Source organism: Haliaeetus albicilla, chromosome 15, assembly GCF_947461875.1.
Source record: "Haliaeetus albicilla chromosome 15, bHalAlb1.1, whole genome shotgun sequence".
In the NCBI taxonomy this organism is placed as follows: domain Eukaryota; kingdom Metazoa; phylum Chordata; class Aves; order Accipitriformes; family Accipitridae; genus Haliaeetus; species Haliaeetus albicilla.
In genome coordinates, this window is record NC_091497.1 from 35115180 (window position 1) to 35142347 (window position 27168).

General features: G+C 41.1%; 1 protein-coding gene and 1 long non-coding RNA gene across 4 annotated transcripts; both read left to right on the forward strand.

The window, feature by feature from the left end:
- The first annotated feature begins 63 nt into the window (after positions 1-63).
- Positions 64-3477, forward strand: LOC104314216 (uncharacterized). 3 transcript variants are annotated; one of them, XR_011327959.1, is made up of 3 exons: positions 64-935; positions 1496-2498; positions 3307-3477. It is a non-coding gene; the product is annotated as an uncharacterized lncRNA (long non-coding RNA). The 3 variants fall into 3 exon arrangements; XR_011327958.1 differs by lacking the exon at positions 3307-3477 and having other exon boundaries at positions 71-935; positions 1496-1705; positions 2316-3305; XR_718151.2 differs by lacking the exon at positions 3307-3477 and having other exon boundaries at positions 1496-3305.
- Positions 3478-5206: 1729 nt separating this feature from the next.
- Positions 5207-26691, forward strand: MRPS31 (mitochondrial ribosomal protein S31). Its single transcript, XM_069802786.1, has 7 exons — positions 5207-5391; positions 7355-7645; positions 8336-8494; positions 13396-13542; positions 16652-16725; positions 21031-21174; positions 26342-26691. Exons 1-7 carry the CDS (start codon positions 5258-5260, stop codon positions 26551-26553), a joined length of 1161 nt encoding a protein of 386 aa, XP_069658887.1. The 5' UTR covers positions 5207-5257; the 3' UTR covers positions 26554-26691.
- The last annotated feature ends 477 nt before the right edge of the window (positions 26692-27168 follow it).

Consider the following 27168-nt stretch of genomic DNA (forward strand, 5'->3'; position numbering starts at 1 on the left):
GGGTGGAACAGCGCTTTTTTACCTCCCCCAAAAACCCGGGAGCGGTGGGCTTACTGGGCAGGATCGAACCGAGTTTGTGGGTTAGCACCGCAGCATCTTTGTGTTTTGGTTGGGCGGGTGGGTTTTTTTTTTTTATTTTTAAAAAAGGATTTATTTAGGAATTCAGTACCCTGAAGTAACGGCAGCTTGTGTGGAGAGGGGAGCCACGGGGAGCACCTGTCCACCCGGCAGCCGCGGCCTGACCGAGGGGCCTTTTGCCTCCTGCTCCTTTGCAGTATTTGACAAATTGTTTAAATGTCATTCTTTTTTTGTACCATATGACTGAGTAACAGTTACGTAAACCAAAAATGACTACTCCCCTTTTCCCAAAATATAAAATTAAGTTACCGTACGTGTCAGAGGACTAAGCCATACCAGTCTGGAGCTGTCTTACACTTAAAATACAGCAGTCTACAGTCTTCTGTCTAAACTTACAAAGATATACCTGGCATCTTGGATGCTGACTAAAATAAAAAGGATTTTCTTCTGCCTCTTTAGTTGGATTGAATAGCTAAATAATTGTGGAGATACAAATAAAAAAGGTGTTCCTGTTCTGATGGCTGCTAAAACCTCCAGCTTTGCTGGTGTGTGAACGACAGTGACCCGTAGCACATTAAACTGGACGTGGACAGACATTCATAAGCCATTTGCTGCAGATCAGCAAGAGACTTCTAAGCTGAGGCGTCACTTTTGTGCTCCTAGGTTTTCAGGAATATGAAATGGGATACAGTGGCTTGAACCACTGCGATGAGTGCTAATACCACCTTCCTCAGCTGAAACCGCACAAAACTTTTATTATTTTTTTTATTAGCAGTTAACTGAAGTGCTTGAAATAAGGCCTATCAGAAGCAGTAGGACAGCTGAAAGCAGTAGGACACTGTACAGCCTGCGGAAAGGTGAGCAGTAGCTATAACATGTATCAGTGATCAGTAATACTCCAGATACTCTGCCAGACCAGGCAGTGTTTCTGGGAAGCACTGTACACCTGCAGTCCCTGCTGAGATGCGTGGATTGAGACATGCAGACCTACATATTTCAGCTTAGATCCATGGTATGTTCCCCCAATTAAAACTGATGGCTCCTACTTTCAAAGCCCAAAGCAAGGAAGAAGCAGCACAAATACCAGAAAGTTAAATGTACATTTTTTTCCATCACTTTTGATTAATTGTAGGTTATGATTTTTCCATATGGTTATTTTCTTGAAACATTCCTTTTAAGTGATTTGGGGCTATTCTTCAAAATATGGCAATTGTTAAGGAAGAGCAGGCTAGGTTACAAATGCTTTTAGAAATACATCGAACTGTAAATGACATTATCGCTTTAATGTAGAAATAATTGCAGAGTCTATGGTAACCAGTTAGTGATTGTTAGTTGTGCATCTCAAATGACCTGAAATACTTAGACATTACTATTTAGTTGGAAAGAATTTTGACCTGTGTGCTGACTTCTTTTTTAGCAGGACTGCAGCGCTGTTGGAAGATCCAGCTGGTGAAAAACATCTAACCTCTAATGCCGTGAAGCTTGTGACTAATACTCCCTTAAACCACGTGCTGCCTGCTGAAACATCAGGCCTTGAGTATTTCAGGCTGCTGCTTCATAACCATGTTCTCAGGCAGACCACCAGGCCTGATCTGCTTGTTTGGACCCTGTGAAAAAGATGGAGATGGTGAGAGTGCTTAAAATGTTGCCCGGGAGATTTTATAGCTGCGAATGCAGCACTACAGTGAGCGTATTGCCACCACATGGCTATTTCTGCTACCTGCACCCGTGTCTACGAAGCCAAACTGTACTTTTTGCTCCTCCACCATGCTGGTGTGGAGGTCCAAATGGGCAATTTGTTTGGAGCTCAACTTCAAGCTTGCCCTCAAAGGATTTAGGCGGGACAGAAATGGGACACGTGTGCAGAGAGCTTGGCCTGCAAGTGCTTTGCTGGAACGTGGAAGTGATTTCTGGGACTGAAGGGGTCTGGCTTGGGTGTGGGTGATTGGCTTTGGGACGTGATGGCCCACTGTGTGTCGGGAGGGGCACAGCCCCTCTTGAGCAGAGTGTTTCAGCACTGGAGGGATGGGTAACTTCTGGGAGCTGAAAAGCTGGCAGGGGGATGTCATGGGAACTTGTCTGACACAGGAGTGGGAAGGGTTTCCTTGCAATGTGCATTCCTTTCCATCCTGCGGGATACCAGCAGTCCAAGCCTATCTCCTGGGCCCACCATCTCCAGCCAACCACAGGCAAACCATTTGCTCCCTGAAAGCCAATTTGCCTTTCCTAATTCTTAGGGAAATCCTCATTGCCCGGGAGGATGAACGTCAGTTCTTTGCAAATATCATCCCAGAATAGCAGCCAGAGCTGCAGAAACAAGACCATCAGAACTCACCCAGCACCTTGCAGTGGATGTTGTCCAGACTGGAGAGGTGGATCAAGCAGTACTGTACCACATGGGGGTTGTACATGGAGGAAAAGTAAGATGACTTCTGCATGTAAGGCCTTACACAGGTGATAGTGATTTGCGTACTGATGTACTACTGTCAACTGCAAGTGAGAGGACAGCGAGTAGGTTGCACTCAATGAAGTGAAGGTTTGCGGTACAGCTTTGAACTACATATTTCAGAAGGATATTTGGCCCTAACCTAATGCAAAATAGACCCCCCAAGTCAGAGGTGAGGAGCCTCAGCACTAGACATTTTGGTCTGCTGCTCTGTTTGTGTCGCACCAAATTAATTACTAGCGTAGATGGTCCCACCACCTTTGGAATTCTAGAACTTCCTGGACTGTGGCATCTTCCTAGTAAACGTGGAGATTGAAGACCTTACTACAAATCTATCTGGAAGCACAGGGATGAGCGATAGTGCAAGTCTGAGGGGAAAAAAAAGCCCATGTTCTCACTATAGGGATCATTCTGAGAGAGAGGAGGCTAGCTGCAGCCACCATTTTATCACTTGGTATTTGCTCGCTGTGACGCTAAAACAATGGAGAACATGCAGGTAAATGGTGCATCTGGGCAGCGCAGGGTGCACTGCTGTGTGAAAAGGCAGCTGAAGACCACCAAAATAATTTGGAGCAGATTGGATAACACAAATACTGTGACTACTGATTCCAACAGGAGTGAAAATGTCAGAGGTGTTCAGCTGTGTTCAAGGATTGTGTTGATATGGTCTGATTTACATCAGAAATAGGTCTTTGGAGGAATGTGCCTTTGCAGTGTAAGAATTGTACTTCCAGCTTCTGTTTTCTATACTTTGACTGCACAATAAATTGTTTTTTTCTTAGGTGGCTTAATATTCTTGATAACTACCAGTTGCTATGGAGTTACGTGAGCCTTTTCTGCCTGTTTATTAGTCAGCTGCGAATACTTACCCTTAAAATCTTGTGCAAAAACAGCAACCCAAAAGACCAACATGCAGAGCTGAAAATGGTATGTTTCTTGGACATTTTTGTAAGATTTCTATCCATTTTTTTTATGACTAATGGTTCAGGCATGCAATGGAGTTCTGGAGAGTTAGTTACTGAATATCAGCCAAACTCTGGGAACTGTTTTGGTACATTGCCTCAGCCAGGGCAACGTGATATTACCAGGCAGCAGCTCACAGGGAAGGGGGGTTGTGATGCAAAAGAGTGGAATTTTAGGAGTAAAAGTCATTTGCTAGTGAAGTTACCTAGATTGAAAGATCAGTGTGTGGGAAATATGGGGCATTTGTGTATCAAAGGTAAAAAAGTCACTTGGAAATTTGCTATTGCATACAATAGGAAAAAAGAAACCCTTGTAGGACAAAAAGCACATGGATGAGCAAGTATTGCCATAAGTCATACAGTTTGAGGAAACTGGCCAACAGCAGCACTTCCCAGTTCATTGGATTTTTGTTTTCAGTTTGGTTTCAGACTGATTTGAGCCAGACCCAGTATTTTCCTTCCACTTCTGGTACATCTGAAGTTCCTGTGATCTTTTCCAGCTGGATCAGGGTTCTCGTTAGTATTTGTGCTCACAGCAGGAAGCCATTTTCCACAGCAACAGCTAAAGGCCTTAAGGCAGTTACGCTGTATGTCTGTCCCCAGGCTGGACACCCGAAAACCATCACGGGCATATCCTGGAGCAGAGGCTGGGAAACCACCAGATTTCCTCTCCTCGGTATTTGTAAGCCCAGTTATTCTTTAGTTGTGGACAGATTTTGTCCAGAAAAAGAAAGTTGTCTTCCCTTGCTGGCCTGTGCTTCCTACATGGTACCTCTGAGCTGTGGTTGACATCTGCTACCCGGCTGGAAGGGACGCACAGGTGAAAAAGCGCGGCAGCCGTGCCGGACGCAGAGAGGGGCTCCATGCCCCTCCTCGGGACCTGTGCTCCCTCTGCAAAGGGCGAGAAGCGAGGCAGCGAACAGGAGCTGGGTGCTGAAACACCCCTGTGGAACCAGCCATGTACTGAAAGCACGGTACAGGCTGAAACCCATGGCCCAGTGGTTTATATTTAATGTTTTCAGTACCACGAGCTTTAAAGAAAGGTGAGAGGCGCTTGAATTGGCTGGCTATAAAGGAAGTTACTTTTACGTTTCTGAAAGCAACCTATGCTCTGAAATGCAAGCTCATCTGCCCTTTGGAGGGGTAACTTTGCTGTTCAGATACCCTGATAGCACAGTTCTGGGTGCTGCTGGATGTTTCATGTTGTCCTCACCTGTACTGCAGACAAGAGTCTAAGCAAAGACACTTCTGGGAACTCAAATCTGTTGAATCTCTTAAATATCCAGAAATAGGTACTTAACGCTTAGGAAACTGGCATGGGTGAGCCATCCTCCCAGAGGAGCCGGACTGGTGTCCCTAACGCAGAGCCGATTTAGTGAGTACTCAGCGATGGAAATAACGAGAACCATCTTTCTAGACGCGTGAACTTAACAAACCCAGGTGTTTTTGTTTCCTCCACCAAACCCTTAGAGGCAAGCGCTTTGTGGCCCCAGCGGAGGCCCCTGTGGGTACCAGGTCTTCCCCAACCGCCAGCTGCTTCGCGAGGGCCATCCCAAGACTTGGCTGGCGTGCCTGCAACTCCTGGCACCGAGGGGAAACCCGTCGGGAAACGCCTTGGCTGGAATCGGGGCGGTTTTGGGGGCGGTTTTGGGGGGAGGACCGGGCGGAACGCTGGTGCGCGGAACGCTGGTGCGCGGCTCCTGTTCCCAGCCGGCAGCGCCGGGCAAGGAACGGACGGCGCCGAGGGACGGACCGCCGCGCCGCGGGCACGATGTGGAGCCGCGTCCGTGGCTGGGGCGGCGCGGCCGGGGGCTGCCGTCGCCTCGCCGGGGGGCTCCTCGCCGGGTCGGCGAGCGGCTGGGAGGCAGCGGCGGGGGCAGCGCGGCTGGAGGGGAGGACTCGCAGGTACCGTCGCTTCCCCGCCCCCGAGGTCCTTCCCCTGGGGGAGAGGGCGGTGGGGGCTTTGCCGGGCGGTGAGCGGAGGGCGGCCCGCGGCCCTCTGAGGGGACGGGGTTTGCCCAGCGCCCCGGGGAAGGCCGCTGCCGCTGCTGCCGGTCGCCGCAGGCCGGGCCGGGCCGCGCCGCCGCGGCCTGCGCCCCCGGAGCGGGTGGCCGCCGGCGGCCTTGGCCTTAAACGGGGGCGCCCGGGGCGGGCCGGGCCGGTGCCCGAGTCCGTCTGTCCCGCTGTGGAGCGGGACGGAGGACGGGCCGGTGAGGCCGGGGCGAAGATTGGCAGCAGCGGGACCTGCCCAGAGCCCGGGCGGGACGTGGCGCTGGGAAGTTCGGGGGGGTTTATTAAAGATTTTGATTGCTTTTCATGAAAAGTCAGTTGTGCGTTTATGTTTGTTTTGGCTTTTTTTTTTTATTTATTTCGAACCTCCTCGGGATTGTTGAACAAGCTCTGATAGCCCCATGTGCAAAGCAGCTTGGGTTTTTTTGGACCTCTGCTTGCTTTGTAAGGCTAGGCTTCCGAGCAGGAGACAAACCTGACGGTGGGTGAAATACCGTAATGCAAGCTGCAGCGTACTGCTGGCTTTAAATGTTCAAGGCTTGCAGCCCTGCTGTGTTTTTCTGGCGCTGCAGGCAAAGATCTCTGAATGGCTGAATAGTTCTAAGGAGCATGCGGCCTGAATTAATGAAAAACGTGTCTTTGAAAAAGATCTGTGGAGAACAGCTCAGTGTAAAACAGCGGGACTCCTACCGTCTTCTCAATATTGTGGTTCTGAAGCGTTCCTTAAATTTTCCTGTTGCTTCTCAACATTGAAATTTAGGGCTTAATGCTGACAATTTAATGATGACATTTTACTAAGTGCAGAGTGACTGAAATGATAATGTGGTGCCTCCTGATGCTAGCAGATTTTTCTTTTTTAGCCAAAGTGGGGGGGGGGAAGGTGTGTCAAAATTCCTTCAGAATTGTAGAAGTGTTTTAAGATCTATTGAAGTGTTTTATTTTGAATCAGAATAAATACTTAATTGTAAGGTTTTTTCTTTATTTTAGTAACTTGAAGCTGATTTTTAAACAAGAAAAGTAGTTGTGAATTTAAAGTTTTAAACATTTCATTTTAGAATGTTAAAGATTACAGTTCTTTGAGTTTGTGGTGGTTTTTCCAGAGAATGCAGTTGTGTCTGTGTTGTAGCAATATCCTGAGCTGCTCCCTGCTGTCCCTGGCTTCATATCCTTGCCTGCACTGTGCCAGTTTTAGCTTCTTTGCCGTGGTGTGGTAAAGTAGGTAGAGGAGCTGTTCCAGAGGGAAAAATAACCAAAATAACTTTTTTTATTTGTTACTGGCTTATCTTGGAGCAGGATCCATTTTCCCATATGGCTGCAGAAATGCTTGGCTGCTATGTTGCAGGGCATAGGGTAGGGGAATGGGATCGGTAGTAGTGCTACAAGTGTGAAACAATGTGAAGCTAAATGAGTGTGTACAATCTTTTTTCAGGTGGCTAGGAGTGATCTCTTGGTTGCCTCATTTTAAGAGTTTCTGTGAGTTTTCTATAGTACTAATGACTTTAAGTATCTGGTACCAGTAGATTCAAACTCTCAGTCTGTTACCTAATGCAGAGATACTTTAAAAGTTTTAAGTTCATAGATTAAACACAGTTTATTTGTAGAGGAAATAAAGTTGTTTACTTGATTTTTGTGATGAAGAAACCATAAATAATCAAGAGTTTTAAATAGTGCCCTAGCCCTTCTCAAAAGTCAAAAGGTACATGTTTGTCATGTACTTAATATACTCAGTTTGCACTCAGTTAGGTCTGGACAGTTGTAACTGACGGGGTTTTTTTGTAGGCTTACAAAATTCAGCCTTGTACCCCCTTTGTAACTTCTGGTTTTTATTTATTTTTTTTAAACTGTGTGTGTCCTCTAGCAAAACACAGAAACTCTTCAGCACAAGCAGCGTGCTTTCTACTGAGAAAGATGAATCTACTGCTTCCAAAGACAGCACCACTGAAGTGACATCAAAGAGGCAGGAGGGTACAGCAGAAACACCAAAGCAGAAGTTGTTAGACATTATTGGTAATATGAAAGTAGAAGTGAGCTACAGGAAGAAACTCCAACAGTTGAAAACACGTGAGACCAAAAAGCAAGCCACAAACAAGCTGGAAGGCCCAGATGGTGAAGGTACTGTGCTTCAGAGAACTACAGAAGAGATCCAGAGGTAAAGTATAACAAACTTTTCTCAGCCTGTTTTCTCCTTTTTTAAAATTGTTTTTTTCATTATCTAGGACAAAAATAAAGCATCAAATGCCATTTCCAAGTATGGAAAAGAATCTTGTAAGGGAATGTGCTGTACAGATGTAGATTGCAGTAAATCACAGGGGAGAATCTGGACAAAAGGTGTATGCTTTCTACAATATGCTACCTTTTTCTGCACTGAGACTTTTGAAAGGTAGCACTAGCATCTCCTTATGGAAAGTTATTTTAATGGGAGGGGGGAAATACTGTTCAGATAAAATAAAACTGAGGAAGAAGGAAAAACATGTTTTAAGAATGGCGTCATGGTTGTCAAGTCTTGCAAGTGGCTCCCCTCCACAATGTGTTATATCATGCTTATAACCCCGCAGGCCTATGCTGCCTGTGGTCTTCAAGCTTCATGTCCGATGTGCTGTGGAGTGGTGTAGGGCTGCCATTTTCCCAGCTTTGAGAACAAGAGCTTGTCAGTGTCATTTGGCAGTTGATGATTAGTGCAACATAGGGCAAACCTGGCTGTCCTCCAGGCCACCCCCATTTGGGGTAACATGTAACTAACTTTTGAGTTAAGACCTAAAATGACAGTACAGAAATGACAATTTAAATATATTAAGGCTTTTATTTTTTTGTGTTTCCGTATCTGTTGTGTCTCTTACAGAGGCAGGCCTTTAAATCCAGAACTGGTTGAGGCTGCTTCTGCAGTTGCGTCTTCCCTACCACTCAACAAGAAACAGACAGAATCAGAACTACTTGCACAACTAAGAAGACACGAAGAAACCACAGATAAACAGAAAAAAGGGGGAACTATTAACATACGGTCTGTTTATTGAATGTTATTCTCAATAATGTTCGAAATCCTGATTTTGCAATGGCATCTTGAAGGTGACTGGGTTCTGTATTGGAAAGATGGCTCTAAAAGTTACATTGGACAGGCTATCCTTGGAATTAATGAATATTGGGAACATCATTGGTCTAGTTATACCAAACACCCTAAATTTTGCCATCCTCATTCTAAAATGGTTTTGCAGAAATGGAATTGTTTTCCTGCCCAGGATCATTACTTGCTTGGACAGGCTAGCAAAATAACAGGTTTGTGGGTTGTTTGTTTTTTGTTTTTTTTTTTTTTCTCAAGCTTCCGAAATTCTCACACAATGGATGGATTTGTAGAAGTTTCAGACGTTCCGTCTGGACTGGTGAATTTTCATGACAGCTCTGCAGAACTGAACTAGAGCAACTCTATTTATAGCCCCACCCTTCCTTTCAAAACTTTCCAGTCAATCCAAGAAACTCATCTCTTGGCTTAGCTCCGTTTCCAGTGTGGCTTTCAAACAGATGAGAAACATTTGTTTGGAAGCTGAAACAGTTGTGCATACTGCTCTTTTGGATGATGGCTAAAGACAGATTTTTCTTTTTTTTTTTTTAGCTGGTATTCAGATAACTACTCAGAAAATAAGGCATTAAATCCAGGTGAAATGCTGAACTAAACAGAAAATTTGAGCTTCAGCAAAACAGGAATGTGAAACCTTTCTTTATGGCTGTTTGCCCTGTGAACTTCAAGCTGCTTATCTTAGTTTTAATTTATTCTGTGAAAATGAATCTGTCCCAAACCAGGATTTGAGTTTGACCCATGTATTGTTATTTGTAGGTTGCTCTAGGGATCAGTAAAGGATCTGCTTTGTATGTTTATCAATGTACTGCAAACAGAGCAGCCAACAAGCTAACGGCTAGTGATGTTTGTGGCTGATGTCTGCCTTTTAAGTGAGTGAAAACTAAGGAAGAATGTGACAGATGCTTGCAAATAAGTTATGTTAGGCAGTTGTGAAGAGACTGGGATATACAATGCTTGATGAATAACTGTTAAATAAAACACGTGTTCTTCAAAGGTTGTGAAGGGAAAAGGGAGAGACTGTGCAAGTTTCCCTTTTAGCCTGTATTTGTGATTCTCTACCAAGAGTGCTAATGGTGGTTGTGGAGAGCAGAATGAAATTCCGTCTAAACGTGTGAAGTCTGTGCTATTTCAGGAGGAAGTATGGCTTTAGGTAGTACATGCAAGCATCTCCAAAGGCTGTGTGCTCTGTTTTCATAATGTCCTTTCAGCCTGAATATAAGGGATCTCAAGAACTTGACAGAAGCTTATCTCTCCACAGGCTCTTGTAGCCAAAATGAGTAGCTTTAAATGTTAGAGGTCTGGCTGTTTTCTGTAAAATCAATGTGGTTCTGCTTTTTAGTTTGTTTGGTTTTTTGTGTGCAGTATTACCAAAAACTTAAGGGACACTTCCAAATATAAGGAGAATAAATAAGGACTATTTTGTATAAAGCATATGTTCATTAAACTATTAATTACCAGTGAGGTTGTTCCATCTCTCTCACTGGGTTTTTCAGAAGAGCAGAGTACACAAACATCTTGATAATGGCATCGGCTGTGGGTGGCCAGCTTAAACGTAATTAGAACCTACTTCAGTACCTGATAAGATGTTGGAGGACTGTACTGATACTGACTGAGCTAATGCGTGCAGTGGCTAACCTCATATGCACCTGCATCTATTCCTTAAGGCATATGTACTCTTCTCTAAAAGTGGTTGGTCTGCCTACTGGCATTGAGGGCTCGCTGTCCTCACCACCCATTGCACTTTCCCTGAAGCACTTACCCAGCTGTAGCTGCTGTGGAAGAAAAAAGGTGTCCAAGGAAGTTGTAGTCTAAGCAAAAAGGCTTTTTTCTCTTGAAAGAGAGTTTAAATTTTTCAGAAATCTATAGCTGCAGGGACTTCAGCTTTTATAGTGCCTCTATATAGTTGATTGATGGGTTAAGATGTGCTATTACAATATTTTATAACATGCTTGTGGATGAATCATTATGGGTAGAAAAATGCATTTTCCTCAACTGAAACCAGCCTTTTTGGTTGGTGAGGAATGTCATGGCTGGCTTGCTCTGCTTTGAGTTGGCAAGTTCTACACCCTGAGGCAGCTCTGTGAACTAGCTTGCTTCCACCTGGGAATATATGTTAATTTTTTTAATTATATGCTGGAAAGTTCCGTTTTCTTCCTTAATAGTTAGGTAAGAGTTTGAAACTCTATCAATGGATGAGTTTTCTAGAAAGATCAGCAACTCCTGCTGATTTTCATGACTGAAAACTTGGTTAATAGTAACCTTTCACAGTTAGACCCTGAGATGAATTTGGTACTTTCAGCTTCCTGATCAGTGTTAAAACTGTTGATTTTTAGAAAGTCCAGCAGAAGGCACTAAAATGCTTTTAATATATTAGAAAGCAATTACTTTTATTCATACATGGTTATTTTGTGTTGATTTTTCTTTGACAGCAAGAGAATACGGGCAATTTAACTTTTCATTTTTTTCCATAAAGGTTTTGCATTCCATATACTGACACATTTTAAAACCCAATATATGGTCCTCTGTTATTTAAAACTATTTAAAAATGAGATACCTCCACAAGCAGTAGAGCCGTATAATGCTCAGCTGCAGAAACCTGGGATACTGCTATTGAGATTTATGAGGGTATGAAATAGATAGTACGTTGTCTGGATCTTTTGGTTCGTACTAATTTTTTTCCCCAGGATTGTGGCATGGCCTCCAGAGGTCACTGTTGGATGCAGTTGTCTCATCGCCTTGTTTTGTAGACAGCGTGAGGACAGTGTGTTCGCTAGGAGGGGAAAATATTAATGATACAGGAATTTATTTTTCTCAGCATGCGATGAAGTTTCACTCAGTGGAAATTACAACAGCACTATACCAAAATAAAATCTGCAGCACTGCAAGCTGAAATTCTAGCTCCTGTTTTGGGCGAAGAAGAAGAAAAGTAATTCAGAGCTTAAGCTAACATATATCCAAAGCTCCTTGGGGCTCCATTTTTAGTATTATAATTATTGGTTGGTAATCAGGAAGGAGAGAGAATCTGTGGCTGTTACAAAAGCTCTACCTCTTCCCTTCTCTGGAAGGCAGGAGTATCTAGGAACTTAGGTTTTTAACCTCGAGTTGGGGCATGAGGTAATACTGTGTAGTATCTAACCACTGTAGGTACACTGGGGTTGGAGTATGACTTGGTAATCTGATGGTTTTCGTTACAAAAGGCATTAAAAACATCTTTCATCTAGTTTTATTTTTAGTTAATACAGGGGCACTTTTAATGATGGAGTGATAAATGGATGGAGTTGCTGCCAGAAATGTTCATATACCAATGATGGGGTGACGTTAGGACTTCCCAGTGAGAAATACAATACCATTGACTGCATGTTCTGATAGCTTGGGAGCATAGTCTATCCAGACCTACTGTGCAAAACCACAAATAAATCAAGGTCAGCTGTGAGGAGAGCTTCTCTGAGCAAGCCTGATCCCCTTGAAGCATGAGAACACTCCAGCCTTTCAGGTCGCAGCTGAGTCAAACAGTTGGGCTGGGCTGTGCGTGGCTGACCTTAGGCATTACGTCCCCTGGACCCCCAGAAGCATGGCAAGCCTCTGGCCCAACACCAGCTCGCTAATGCCAGTAGGCACTTCACAGAGTAATTTCTAGTGTGAGATATGCAACTAATCTGAGATTAATTTCATTTTAATCTTAAAGGAAAAAACATTCCAAACTTGTTTTCAGATGCCTTTCTTTCAGAGTAGGTGCTTGAAGAGCTATGGTATTCTTGTTCTGCCATTTGAAACCACATCTAAGACCGAAGAGAAATCCTACTGTGTTACTGTGGCAATTAGCTTTTACTGTTTTCCAGAAGTATTTCTTTCTTGTCAGTAAAATCTCTTTTGACTTAAACTGCCAAAAACATAGTTTGAATTTCATTCAGATTTCCATAAAATGGATATGCAGTATTTTTGGCTTGGCCTATTTTTATTTTTTTGAGACCATATTTATGTCTTAAAAATTGAGCACTGCAATTTTGGATGACTGTGTGTTACTGGAAGCAGTTGGGTGGAGAGGGTAGCTGTGAGGAACAATTACCAACTTGGTCTTTACCAACCAGCAGACTTACCGGTTAAGGGGTCTAATCGGTGGAGGCAGAAAGATGGTGTGTTTTGCCCATTGCGTTCAGAATGAGCTGCGTATGGTGCTGGAAGAGATCAGAGGGTTTGCTCTTCACGTATGATTTTTGACTACAGAATTACAAAGGAAGATGTGGTCTGTTAATGCTGTAATATGATTATGCAATGCAACAGATTGCAGTGGATCAGGAAAGGTGACCTACTTATTAGGGTGGCATGATTGACCCATGTCAGCTCATGTGTGAAGGCAAGCTTCCTTTTGGTCTGCAGCAGCACAGCTCTGTCCCTGGGCAGTGTTGGTTCCTGTCCAAAAAACTGGTGATTTTTACGTCCCTTTTTCAGCGTATTCCTTGTATCCAGAGAAATTCCTTATTTACTCAAGGAAAACATACCTAGCACACACTGTGAATATTGGTGTGCAGATACATGAAGTTTTTCTTTTAGTTAGAAACTAAATGATTTCAAAGAAAGCATTCGCCGTAGGTTTAGTAGGCTAAAATAGCACTTTTAATCTATATAGAATGTAACAACTGCGGTGGTTTAAAAAGTAAGAGTTGAATGTTTGATGACTTAAAAATGGGTGTATTCTGTGAGGAATGTATAATTCTGTCTCATGGAGGCTTACGAAACCAATCGAGAGTAGAGTTTCTGGTTGATACATATGACAAACTTCCTTGCTTTGTTGATTTGTTGAGTTTTTACATTAATGTTTTTAATTTCAGCAACGTCATTTCAGAAATGGCAGTTAAAAGGCAGTCCCCAGCTCAGAGAGGTGTGAGGATATCCAATCGCATTTTCTTGGATTTGGATGAGGATGGTCAAAAACTCAAGCCTGGAAGATTGTCACCTCAGTCTTTTGACTCCAGAAGGTATTTTTGTTGTGTTTCCTTCCAATAGAAGAAGTGTGCAATCAATTACTAATGGATAATATTTTAGATTTAGTTGTACATATTCATGTTACCATGATACTTCAGAGCTTAAAGAAATTACTTAAGTATTTTTCAAGAAAAGTACAGTTAGCATTGAAATAAACTTCTGTGAGAACACACTAGTTAATGTTAACCAGCTAATCAAATAACATGCACTTTTTTTAATATTAAATTTTAGGTAATTAAAAATAGTTGGTGCTGAAATGTAATTGTGTTTAACTAGTTTAAATTATTTTCGTTTATGCATAACACAATTTTTTATCACTTTCTTAACTTTCTGGGAAATGGAGGCTTTGAAGGCTTACTTTGATCTAATAGAAAACTTTGATAAATATTCTATGTTTAGAAAAGTTTCATCCATTCTGTTGGGGTCTTAAAGAGATTTTAAAGTTGTTTTTTTATTTTTACCACCTTGTTGCAACTGATAAGTCATTCTGTAATTGATTTCTCTATCGTCTGTGACATTATAATTGTTTGTGAAATGAACTTTATGATTTACGTGATGATTTCAGGGTACTCCTTAAATTTATCCTGCTGCTGGTTTATGTGGCCAGTCTGTTTCTTAATGAGTTAAGGAGTGCTCTTAAATTTTTGTTTTACTCCTGTAAGCTATGCTTGCTTGCCTGCAGTCTTTCGATTTTCCCATGGCAGCTCATCATTGCATTCCTTCTCAGTATATTCTTTCTCTAGTGGTTCTGGTTTTAGTAAGATTAACTTCTCTAATCATTAATTTATCCTGCAAATTAATCCCTTTTTCTTGGGGTTAGGGGCTGGAAGTTGAGGGAGTCATTTGTGTTTAGATAGATAATGCTGAAGGCAGAATTTGGATAACTAAGAAAAAAAAAAGGCATAAATTTATGGGTGAGTAGATGTACAATATTCTCCCCTCATTGGCCGAGACATCTATTTCAGTATGTCATAGACAGAGAATTTTGTCTTCCCATAAGGAACAAATTGGGACACATATATATGTATTGCATGATCTACATGGCTCAAAAACCTCAGAGAAGTGGCTTATAGCCAGTCATTAGAAGAACTTAACCTGCTTGCTGAAATGTTTCTGAGTAACTTCCTTGTTCTTGAAATACTGAACTGTTACGGTGTGTTAGGGAAGTATCTCTCGGGCCTCTTCAATGTTTTAAGGCCAGCAGGCAGTGTTTTCTTTTCCTGATGCAAAACTTGTAGAAAGTGCAAGAGTGGCTTCTTGTAATGGAAGTTGAAGGGGAGAATTGGAACAAGGTTCTTGACCAAGCCCTCCCGACTTAGATGCTTCAGTCCTGGGGTTTTCATTCAGCTATAAGCTGCCGGTTTGAGGACTGAGGGAACCGACTTCATTATCAGCTGCTGAATAGCTCTATAGATGTTTTTAATCTGGGGATAAATATCAGAGTTGGTAGTCACATGAAAGTAATTTTGTTATTAAGTATGATTCTTAACTGACCATGAGACATACTTTTTTTAAGGTGTTGGATTAAAAGTTTTTTGAAGTTTGAAAGAATAGAAATAATACGATCTAGAAGTATAAACTGAAAACCTGAGCTATTACGTTCTCATACAGTGTATATTATTTTATATCTTTGCTAAACTTTTCATTTATTAACATACTGCAAAGTAAAGTGAATTTCACTTATGTTTGAGAACATTTATTAAATTTATGATATCTGAGAAGCGGTCTCGCCCTCTTTGTGTGATGAAACTGTACTTGGTATATAACTTCAGGAACAGTATCTTAAAATAGTTTTTAAAATCCCTGTAACGAGCAAACTGTCTCCAGTTTCAGTCCTAAGTTTTCTCCTGCATCCCTGAAAACCTAACAGGTGTACTTATCTACTGATAATATAAAAAGAATGCGTTAGGAAGAATATCTAAGTTTAAATCGAGTTAGTAGATTTCTATGAAATGAGTGATGTTCCCTTATGGTAATTTGAACTAGTCATTTAAAAATAAAAGTTCTTCCAAGTCATGCTTGTATCTTTGGCCAATGTTATTGGAAGTTGCACACAGATAGGAAAATATAATCCTAAATCAACATTCTTTTAAGGCTTTGTAATTAGATTGCTCTGTGCTGAAATAGATGCAGGGTAGTTACATCAGTAAAATATAATATGACAAGAGCAGGTTTGCAGAAGTAGTTGTGGCCATCAGAAATCTGCAGTAAATGCAGAGAGGTGAAATTTTAAGGTCAGGAAGGGCAAGTATTGCCAGGGTAACAGTGAATATGGAGTAACATAAAGTAGGAACTATTAGAATTTCAGTGGAAACCTGGAAGATTGTATGATTAAGAGAATCATTTGTTCTAAAGTTCAGTGTGTTCTGCAGTAAGGGCATTGGCTTTTCTTTGTTTCCATTTTTAAGAAAATTTATTTTGAGTACTTGTTGGACCCTTGGATTTTTTAAATTTTTTTTTAGTATAGGCTTATGCTAAAGATAAATATGATTAAAAATAGATGGTCAGAGTGAAATATTTTTATATTCAGAAGAGAGAGCATCAGGGTGGTGCTATTTAAGATATATTATACAGATATACTTTTGAGTGTTTGCCATATGGCAGAGAAGGTGGCTGTGTAATCTTTCAAAAAGGCTATTTATGTCATAAAACAGGAATTGTTTGATTTAGCTGTTGCCTTTTCTCTTCCTGAATTATGCAATATTTTTTACAGGGGAAAAAACCCAAATCACCAGGTTTGCTTTTTAGTTGCAACTTTGTAAAATTGCTTGAGTACTGTGGTTTGATACTGTTTAGCTTTGTTCGGATTCCTAAATATTCCAGTAAAAAATGACTGCAAATATAATGTTTGATTTATGCTCATTCTCTCACACGGAAATGTTTTGGGAAGCTGTTACAGATGAATAAAAAAAGTCATAAATGCTTTCTCTGGTTAAAGGCCTGAGGATTTAGTAAGAGTCACCATCTCTTTTTTTTTTTTTTTTTCTTGTTCTCCAGAGATCTGTTAGTTCATGAGAATATTTTGTGCTTTTAAATTTGTTATCTGGCAAGGTTGTGAAGTGTTGTGAAATGCTAAATATCGTTTTTCTTTTTTGTTTATAGAAGTCTCAAAGTAGGAGGGAGACTTAATATATTCACTAAGGCTTCTCCAGAAACAGAAAGTGCGCTGAAAACAGGTTGGTGGAAATTCAATAATGAAAAACCCAGTGAAGCCAAGTTCTGAATTTTTAGAATATCAAGAGATTCACTGTTCTGAAGGAGACTTATGACCTGTTAACTTCCTGCTTTCAGACCTAAAAAAAAAAAGAATACTTTAATGTAAGTCTGATTTTTAGTAAGCAAAACTTCAATGCAGTGTAAGAGATTAATGTTTTCTGTACTAATCAGGACATTCTGTTACCGAACTCTAAGGGTAAAACTGGCTTTTTGTCACTAAGGCCAGTCTTTCTTCTGTGAGTGTAAGACCAGCCTGGGGAATGGGTATGTGGGCTCCAGTGGCTTATGTGGTCAAGCTGCAAACTTGCTGCATTCATTTTATGGCAAAGGAACACAAGGCTGTGATCCCAGGGAAACCAGCGTGCTCTGCAGGTGGCTAAGCATAAGCAGGGTAGGAAAAAAAGCAAGACCACACATTTGATTGCTTTTCGGCCTTCTCTTGTTTGGTGTTGTATATGTAGCTTGAAAGATCCTGTAAGTGGCTGACAAACAACGCCTTGCTTTACCTACCGTAAAGCTCTTCATATATGTTTAGAATCACATAATGGTTGGGGTTGGAAGGGACCTTTAAAGATCATCTAGTTCCAACCCCCCTGCCACGGGCAGGGACACCTTCCACTGGACCAGGTTGCTCAGAGCCCCATCCAACCTGGCCTTGAACACTGCCAGGGATGGGGCAGCCACAGCCTCTCTGGGCAGCCTGTGCCAGTGCCTCACCACCCTCACAGTGAAGAATTTCTTCTTGATATCTAATCTAAATCTACCCTCTTTCAGTTTAAAACTGTTACCCCTTGTCCTATTAAAAAGTCTGTGCTCATTTCTTATAAGCCCCCTTTAAGTACTGAAAGGCTGCAGTAGGGTCTCCCTGGAGCCTTCTCTTCTCCAGGCTCAACAACCCCAACTCTCTCAGCCTTTCCTCACAAGAGAGGTGTTCCATCCCTCTGATTGTTTTTGTCCCCCGCCTCCGGACCCGCTCCAGCAGGTCCACGTCTGTCCCGTGCTGAGGACCCCAGAGCTGGACACAGGACCGCAGGTGGGCTCTCACCCGATGGGAGCAGAGGGGCAGAATCCCCTCCCTCGACCTGCTGCCCACGCTGCTTGGGATGCAGCCCAGGACACGGTCGGCTTTCTGGGCTGTGAGCGCATGTTGCCAGCTCGCGCCCAGCTTTTCATCCCCCGGTACCCCCAAGTCCTTCTCTGCAGGGCTGCTCTCAATCCCTTCATCCCCCAGCCTGTATTGATACTGGGGGTTGCCCCGACCCAGATGCAGGACCTTGCACTTGGCCTTGTTGAACCTCATGGACCCACTTCTCAAGCTTGTCTGGGTCCCTCTGAATGGCATCCTGTCCCTCAGGCGTGTCAACCGCACCATTCAGCTTGGTGTCATCTGCAAATTTGTTGAGGGTGCACTTGATCCCACTGTCTGTGTCATTGATGAAGATACTAAACAGTACTGGTCCCAGTACGGACCCCTGAGGGACACCACTTGTCACTGATCTCCATCCAGACATTGAGCTGTTGAACGGTACTCTCTGGATGTGACCATCCAGTCAGTTCCTTATTCACCAAATACACATGCCAAGACTCATGTAAGATAAAAACAAAAACCAATGGCAAAACAGGTGTGACCCACCTTCATATTCACTGAATGGCACAGCTCTGCAGGAATAGTCGTAATGCCACATATGAGGGGGATAGCTTTCACGCATGAAGACAGCTTTACTGCAGGCTGAGTTTTGGCTAAGAGTGTGTGAACATGGGCAAGTCATGTAAAGAACTCCCTCCCTCCCTTTTCTTTCTGAACAATGAAACTGTGCCTTGTTAGCACTGATCTTTAATATGCCGATTTCCCTAAGCTATTCTGAGGCCCTTTGGAAAAAAAGATTTTATTCCAGTGTGGTGACTTAGAACTATATATAAAGCCAGCAGCTGCAGAAGAAATAGTATTCTTCTCTGATATCTTAGAAAATGATACGTATTTGTTTCCGTTTCAAGAGTAGGACTGTTAGTTTTTGCCAGATTCTAGCTGAGTAGTTTTCTCCTTATTTAACACTTGAAACTGCAGGGAGAAATTAATTTGTTTACTTAATGTCTTTAGTGAAATGTCAGTAGTATTTGCATATTTTCAAGCAGCTGTGAGCTTTCTGAATGCAGCCACCTCTGTGGCGGACTATGAAAGTTGCTTATTAGAATGGAATTCAATTTGCTGTTTTTTTAAGACTGCTAATTTCCTTAAAATTGCTCCATTTTACATATAAAAACATAATGAATGATGCAGCGTTTGTTTTTAGTTATCTTGACAAATATGATCAGGTAACTGGCATTTGAGCTGAATCAAATTTACTCATGTAAAATGGTGAGAATTTAACCTTTCTTTTTTGCATGCACACAGTACAGATGCAATGGCGCATAGTAGTCACCCGAGATAAAAAGTTAAGATAGGCGCCTTTTTTTTAACACAAAATTGGAATGTGCACAAACTGTGTAAGAGAGCAAGTGGATTTTATTGGATTTGTAAGTAGATATTAAGAAGTAAGCTTCTTTCAGCTTTTTATGTGGTGTTTCCTTGTTTGATTCCAGGTAGCCTTGAGGAAATCTACAATATATTCTAAGCCAGGAAGCTTATTACTTGGCTTACTGGCTAAGCCTGATGACAAAAAATTTTTTTGTGTTAATCTCGGGAAATACCAGTGTGGTGATACTTGATACCTTGATTCATTTGCTTTCACTTTCTTGGCTCATGTTAGTGGAGATTATGAGTTAAAATATTGTTTATACAGGACAGAAAAGCAAGTTCTGTGTTATGTATTGAATATTTATTTTGAAAACCTGAACGTAAAGTAAATTGGCATCCTGAAAAAATTATTCATAACTTTTAATATAAAATAGCAGTAGCTGTTAACATAAAATACCAGTATTATTTTGTTTCACAGAGGTGAAAATACAATGTTTGTGACCTTTACTGCAAGCTTGAAATAATGAATTTCTGCTCTCTTCTATTAGAAGATTTATTAGTAGCGCATTATTAGAAGGTATTCTTTAAGATGTGGACAGTATTTTCATTCTGGTATGGTTTCTCATGTTGTCTTTTATCTGTATTTTATTCCTGCCTCCAGCCCTCAAATCAAAGTAGGCAGCTAGGGAATAATAGTTCTGGAAATTTCCCTGCTAAGTAAGAAATAATTTGAAAAAGTATTTTCTGATTTAACACAAAAAATGAAAACACTTTTCAGTACATAAAAATACTGTTTTCCCTCTCATCTTGTTTTTTCTTAAAGGAAGGGGGAGATTTTTTTAAAATCCAGGTGAATTTTAAGCCACTGAGCCAAAGATGAAATTACATCTTAGTTTCAAATACTTACACTTATGAGTAGTAAAATAATAGCTGATTGGCCAGAATCCACTTCAAATGGATCATTTGAATTCCCATCAAGATCTCTGTTCCAAGGAGCTTGGGGTGAATTGATAACAGAGGGAGACAAGAAAACAAAGGGGAGCAGACTCGGGCCAGCTCATGAGACAGCAGCCCAAGGCACTCCAAGCGGTTCCTCCCTGTCCTGTGGTAACAGCTTGTTCCCTTCACTTCAGCGATGCGGTTCAGTCTGGGCTCATGACCAGTTCTCCTGGGTGGAGGGGCAGGAACTCCTTAAGAGTAACTCTGCTGCCATCTGAGTACACTTTGATTAAAAAAATAAAAGTAATAATTACATGCATTAGGAAAGATGCGTCCCTAAAGGCACTGTTTGACTTTGGGAGAAGAATAGGAAATCAGGATTTTTCAAGCCCAAGAGACAAAAAACTGGGACACTTATGAGTGTTGAGGAAGGAATTGCCATCATTTGTAGATTGAGTTGTTTCCCTGAAGGAGAGTATAGTTGTGAAGTACCTGAAAACTCCTGTAGTAAGCAAGATTCCTTTAGCAGAGTGCATCAGTGAAGTTCCGAATTTGTCATATGTGCAATTTGTGAAAGACAAAAAGGAAAAAAGATTGTGGAAAAATAAAATACCTGCTCTGTGTGAAAGGCTTAGAAATAAATTGTCCCCTAGGAGTTCAGAATACGTTTTCACCAGACATTTGAGAATTTAATGGACTTCCATTTTGACAGAGATTTCTCATTTGAGAAAGGTGATGCTGGCATCTAAGGTAGAAAAATTTGCACAGCTGAAAGTATTAGTCTCTGTAAAGGTTAATGTTAAAGGACTTTGGTTTAGCTAGTGAGAAGTCTTTGGGATGCTGACAGATATTTACAAAATTTCTTTTTTAGTATCTTCACCAACAATCTGGGATCTGGAATTTGCGAAGGAGATTGCAGCAATAACTGCACAACCTCCCCGAAACGGTTTTGAGGAGATGATCCAGTGGACAAAAGAAGGAATACTGTGGGAGTTCCCAATTGACAATGAAGCTGGTACGTGCACTGTTAACATTTATTATCTGTCTATATTTATCTTTTTTGAGAATTAGAGCATGTTATGACCTTTGACTGTTTTAACACCGTGTTTCAGCTATGAGTCATGCATTTGATAGTAAACAAATACAACTTTCCAACTGTCCCAAATCAGAGATGCTTCAGATGAACTCATTCTGGCACTCTTCAGGTAAAGTCCTGCAGGTGGTTTGGCTGATCTGAGGACTGGCTGCTGCCAAAAAGGGGAGAACTCCCTCCCTCCCTCCCTCTCTCTCTCAGCCCTGATGCTTTCAACACCAAAAGGCCATTCAAGTCTATTACATAATACCTTTTACTATGCAGCTTCTTTAAAGAAGCTTCTAGCAGAGGATGAGGGATCTTAAAACTGCTGCGTGTGTGTTATAACGCTGATTCTGTTCTTTGCTGTGGCTCTCAGACGAAGTGGCTAGCCAGATCGCAGTCAGCTATCTGCTAGTTCCATATCTGCGCCGGCTGAGTGTTAAACAGTTGTTTGCTCCCTTTGTTCTATCTGTTTCATAAGAATAAACAGTCACAATATTCACTCACTCTGGGCATCTATCTTAACTAGACATCTTTGTGCATGGTATTTACTTTTATTACCATTTAAAGAAAAAAAAAAAAAAGAAAACCTCTGTGTGAAGTTAAGCCAGCAGAGAGAGAGCGAATGTTAAGGAAGGGAAGAACAGCTACACAAAGCAAGTGTATGCTTTAGGAAAGGGGACTTCATAACTTCAGGGAGAGGTTGGCTGTGGGTTGGGTTTTTTTGTTTTTTTGTTTTTTTTGAAAAACTTTGAAGACATCAAACAGAACTACTTTAGAATGATTCAGTCACTGAAAGCAAAACAGGTTAGTATCTGAAGCTGGGAGTCTTTGAAAATCTGTCCTATACTGTGTTGCAAAATTGCATAATGTGGTTCATTGTTTCTTAATGTTTATTCTCATCCTATTTTGGCAGTTTCTTCACAGAATTTAATCACTGCTCCCAGAATTGATCTGTTCCATCATGTAGAAATCCGAGTATACTCTAGTCATGTTTTTGCAAGCTTAAAACCACTGTGGCCAATGGTTTTTCTGTTGTTGTAATGTGGCTGGAACCCTGCTGTCTGGGGCCGTAAGTGGACCAGGCGTCTTTAGCGGCCAATGGTTTTTCTGTTGCAGCAATGCAGCCGGAACCGTGCTGTCTGGGATGGGGTGGTGAACGGACAAAGAGTCTTTACATATACTTGAACAAGAATCTTTATTGATTTGTCCACAAAGACTAGTCATGTGGAAAATTCCAGTGGAGCGTTGCAAAATCTATCACCTCTCAGGTTGAAATAATCAAGTCAGTAAATTCCGTCCTATCAAACTGCCAGCCACAGGCTGTTAATCAGATCAGGTATGTCAAAGCACAGTTAAAAGCTTGAGAACCTCACTCCAATTATATCAACATACTGTAATTTCAGTGGCTCTGCAAAAGAAAGATGCCCCTTCCTGCTGTTAATTTTGCAGTTTTGTAACAGTCATCTCCCTCAATAGGAGGACATTACCTCAGCTCGTTTTGTATCAAGATTTTTCTTTTATGCCACAAGCACATGGCTTTAAAAACATAAGTGTAATCAAATTTTCTATCAAGGAAGTACATATACTGAACTTTTAGCATTATGAAAGCCTTTAAAGCTTTAAATGAAATGTAAAAAAGAAAGAAGACAGCTTATAACTGTTTTTCTTGGGTCCAGAGCATCTCCGGTGTTCTCGTTGGGGTGCTTTACCAAGGCACTGTGCTGTGCTTTGAGGCATCAGGGCAAGGTCATGATTTTAAAAACTTCTCTGGCCTTGGTACGAACACCTGAAGATGTGGCTAGGCGTACTGGCTTGCTGCAGTGACCAGTAGCAGTCTTTCCCCGCCCTGCTGCTGCCCTGTTGTCTGCTCCTGCCTGCATGTCCTTTCCCTTATCTGATGCGGTTGAAGTCACTGTTAGGCAGAAAACTACCTTTTTTTCTCTCCATCTCTCTGACCTCTGATTAATTTTTACCAGATTAGCAAACCATTAGTATAGCTTGCGTAACATTGTTCTCACTCCTCCTCCTTTCTGCTTGCCTCTTCTGCTTCTAGTAGCTTTAGTTCTGCTCTGTGACTTGCTATGGCAAAAAGTTGGGGAAAAATGTTGATTTCTGCCCCTTTTTAAAATTATTTCTGTGCATTTGTGCCTTGATGACTCAGATCCTGAGTGCATTCGTTAAAAAGGACAGTGCAGATTATTAGTGCTACTTTGCTTTAGCACCTCATTCTGAGGAGCAAATGCTTCTGGTGGGCCAGAGATTGTTACAGCAGAAATGATAGGCTTAATGGAAGTCTTGGGAAATTAATGCCTCAGTTGCCCCTGATGGCTTCTCTAGGCAAAAGTTCACCAAGTCCTGTTCTGGCTGGTTTGCTGAGATGCTGTTCCAGCAGAGAAGCATTGGATCAGTTTGCCAAGCGAGGTGGCAGATGTTACACAAGCATTTTAGGGGGGCTTGCTTTACTAATTCTGGGTCTATTCTAGTGATCTACTGTCAGAGCGTGATTTATCTCATTCTAAAAATCCTAGAATCATAGAATTGTTTGTGTTGGAAGGGACCTTTAAAGATCATCTAGTCCAAAGCCCCTGCCATGGGCAGGGACATCTTTCACTAGATCAGGATACTTGGTCATCTTCATAGCATGTCAGCAACACTCCCTATAAGGATGGATATCTGCATTTGAGATGTCATCTTTAAGGCAAGGTTGATCATGTCTTGGAAGGGTTAGTGTTTTAGCTGGAGAAATTCCCCAGACTTTCTGTTTTGTAGTACGTAGGGAATTGGAAATAGGATATTGAGAGTGGGTGACTTCTTGCTTTGAGGTTGTTAAAGAAAATCCTCTGCTTTAGACTCCCTCAGTGTATGTTCTTCCAAATTAGGTTTCTGAGGACTGTGCAAGAGAGGCTGAGGGACAGGCTTGTTCTTCTCATGCAGCAGGAGTTATGGCTTGCTGGGGGTGGAGGCAGTCCTGCGAACATATCTCATCTAATCAGTTCCCACCAGAGGTCTCAGCCTGTGAAGCTTTGGGCAATTGTGGTCTCTTTTTGTGATGCACACCTTACTTTTTTGAGGACTGAAATATGTGGTCTAACCGAAATGTTTGGACTTGCCACTTCATCCCCAAACCATGTATCATGTCTTTGACAAATGGGATATCAAAGTACATGATGTAATATTTCCTTCTGACCTGCATTTTTGTGAGACTAAAAATGGTTTAATTTATTTTGGGTAAGAGATGAAAATTGGTGAAACTATTAATTAGACAGAATCTCTCCTGATGCCCTGGGTCTGTCCCCAAAAGAAGAGCATCCAGAAGGCTAATTTTTACTGTCAGCGTTACTCAGACTCTTTCAGTAGTGGGTTTGTTGGTTTAGTTCTCTTGGATTTTTGTGACCAGCGAAAGCTTGTGAAAGCAACCAGCAGCATCCAGGTGCAGTGAGATTCCACCTTCCCTTGTTGGGGGAAAGTCAGTGTGGGTGGCATGGTAAAAGGGTCATCTCTCTGCCTCTGTAAGTGGACATAGGTTTCCAAGCACAGCAGAAATAGACCTTTTAAAGCTGACATACTTTTTTTTTTTTTTTTTCCTTTTAACATAAAGGAAAAAGAAGAGAGCTTCTGAAGAAGGAAACATGCTTTCCTTTTCAAGGACAAGGGAGATAAATGCGGCATGTAGCTGGTATTGATACACTCACATATTTCTGGGAAAAATCTGTGGGAAAACAGAGGTATTTCCCAGCTCCTTCAGATATTGCAGTACCTAAAGTTTAAAACAGGAAAGAAAGAATGCAAACTTAACAAATAGAAGCTGAGAGACTTCTCCATCCCAGAGATGTGAATCATTTCTTCTGAAACTGTAGAACACAGGAGGAAGCCTAGGACTGACATGGCTTAATAACCTCAATTTTAATACTCCTGATTTAATGTTGTCAAATAATATATCATATCCTAGGTAGTATAGAAAAACATGTACACTTAACGTCTGTGGTGTAGACTTCCCATTTTTGTTGTCTGGAAATGTTCATATGAAATATTTTTTTCTAATAACAGATTTTTATATAAAGGTGCAAATGTCATTTACAAATCTATAGCAAATTGGGATCAAATAAAAATTTTCATGTATCCCTAACTGAAGAAAGATCTTTCAGTTGCAAATCCCAGTTTTTAATCTCAGAATTGGGAACCATGAAAGCAGCCTTTTTTCTGTTATGTAGGAATTTGTGTTCTAAGTCTTTGCCTTGTGTATGCTAGCATCATAGTATGAACAACAGCAAAGGAAATCCACAGGACAGAGAAGAAAAATTTACCATAGGATCTGAGCTGTGCTTGGTTAGAGATCTACAATAATCCCTTGTCCTGTGTTCCTCTGGATGCTTTTGAATGCGCCATCTTTTGCACTGGTTACGACTTAGGAGTAGCAGCTGGTGAGATACACAAAATTTTTACATTGGCATACACTCACAGGTTCAGAAAGTGTTAGAAATCTGTGTCCATTTGATAGCAATAGGGTGTTAAAACCATGACTTGGAATGAACGTGCAAGTGTGTGTTAGCTGTTCAATATTAGGTACTTTATGAGGGTGCATCATTTGTTCAAGACTAGCTTGTATTCTTTAATCCTCTGCAGAATTTAGGCAATCAGTGTTTTCTTATAGAATTTATTAGGAAAGTGTCCCCAGTCTAAAAGGTGGTACCCATGATGAATCAAAATTTTCATGTGTTGAACAAACAGGTTTTTAGCAAGAAGATTGATTTATTTTTTTTTAATTATTCCCACCACTCCCAGCCTGGCATCAGCTTTCAGTGAGATTACCAGCTAGAAAGTTGATTTGAATATTAGATATTCTTATAAATGAGAGCACAAAATGGAAGTGATATGATATGATGATATATGCTGACATTTTTTGTGTGGAGGGAGAAATTAATCTCTTGAAATTCTGCAGTTTCTTCCACTTCTGTGTGGTTGGCTTAACTGTGCAAAATAATTAAAAGGCACAGAACCATTAATTTTACTAATTTAAGATTATTTGCAAACTATATCTTTTTACTTTGTTACATTTGCTGTTATGCTATGATAACTTTGTCATTTTTTTTGTCCTATCTGTTAGGGATGGAGGATGATGCTGAATTTCATGAACATATCTTTCTGGAGAAACACCTCGAAGACTTTCCCAAGCAAGGACCTATTCGCCACTTCATGGAACTAGTCATCTGCGGGCTTTCGAAAAACCCATACCTCAGTGTTAAACAGAAGATTGAACATATTGAGTGGTTTCAGAAGTATTTTGAGGAAAAGAAGGAATTTCTCCAAGAGATTTGAGACTTGGGAAAGTGCTTAACCTTGAAATGAAGAATCATTAAGTCAAAATTGATGATTTCTTATAATGGAAATACTGTCAGTGCATAGTAATCATGTGACCTGAAAGTTGTATTTTAAATAATAAACTGAAAGGCTGTACCTCAGGTGTGTATGTCCATGTATATGTAAGATATTTTTTGACAACAAAAGAAGGAACTGCAAAGTACAGCTTTTGTAGAATATGCATTTTAAATTTAGTTTATCAAAATTGTTGTCTTTAAAATTTGAAACTAATCTTTTGACCATACAAAATACTAGGTCTAATTCCACTTCCTGGACCCTTCACACTTGGTGTGTATCTTGACAGGTTTGATCGTCTTTCCTGTTCTGGAAAACTTGCAATGCTTTCATTTTTAAAAATTCCTGATACAGCTCTAATTTTGAAAAGCTGTTACTGAGATAGCAACAGTTCGTTTTGCTATTTCATTAAATACACTGGTATTTGCATGGTAGTAATCCTTTCTATCCTCCTTTCACTAACTATCTTTAGTGGTTGATTTAAAAATTTTTGGTAGTGACCAAGTCATTTGAATTGAATGCTTGTTAGTTCCTATCTGCTCAATGAAAGGCTATTGT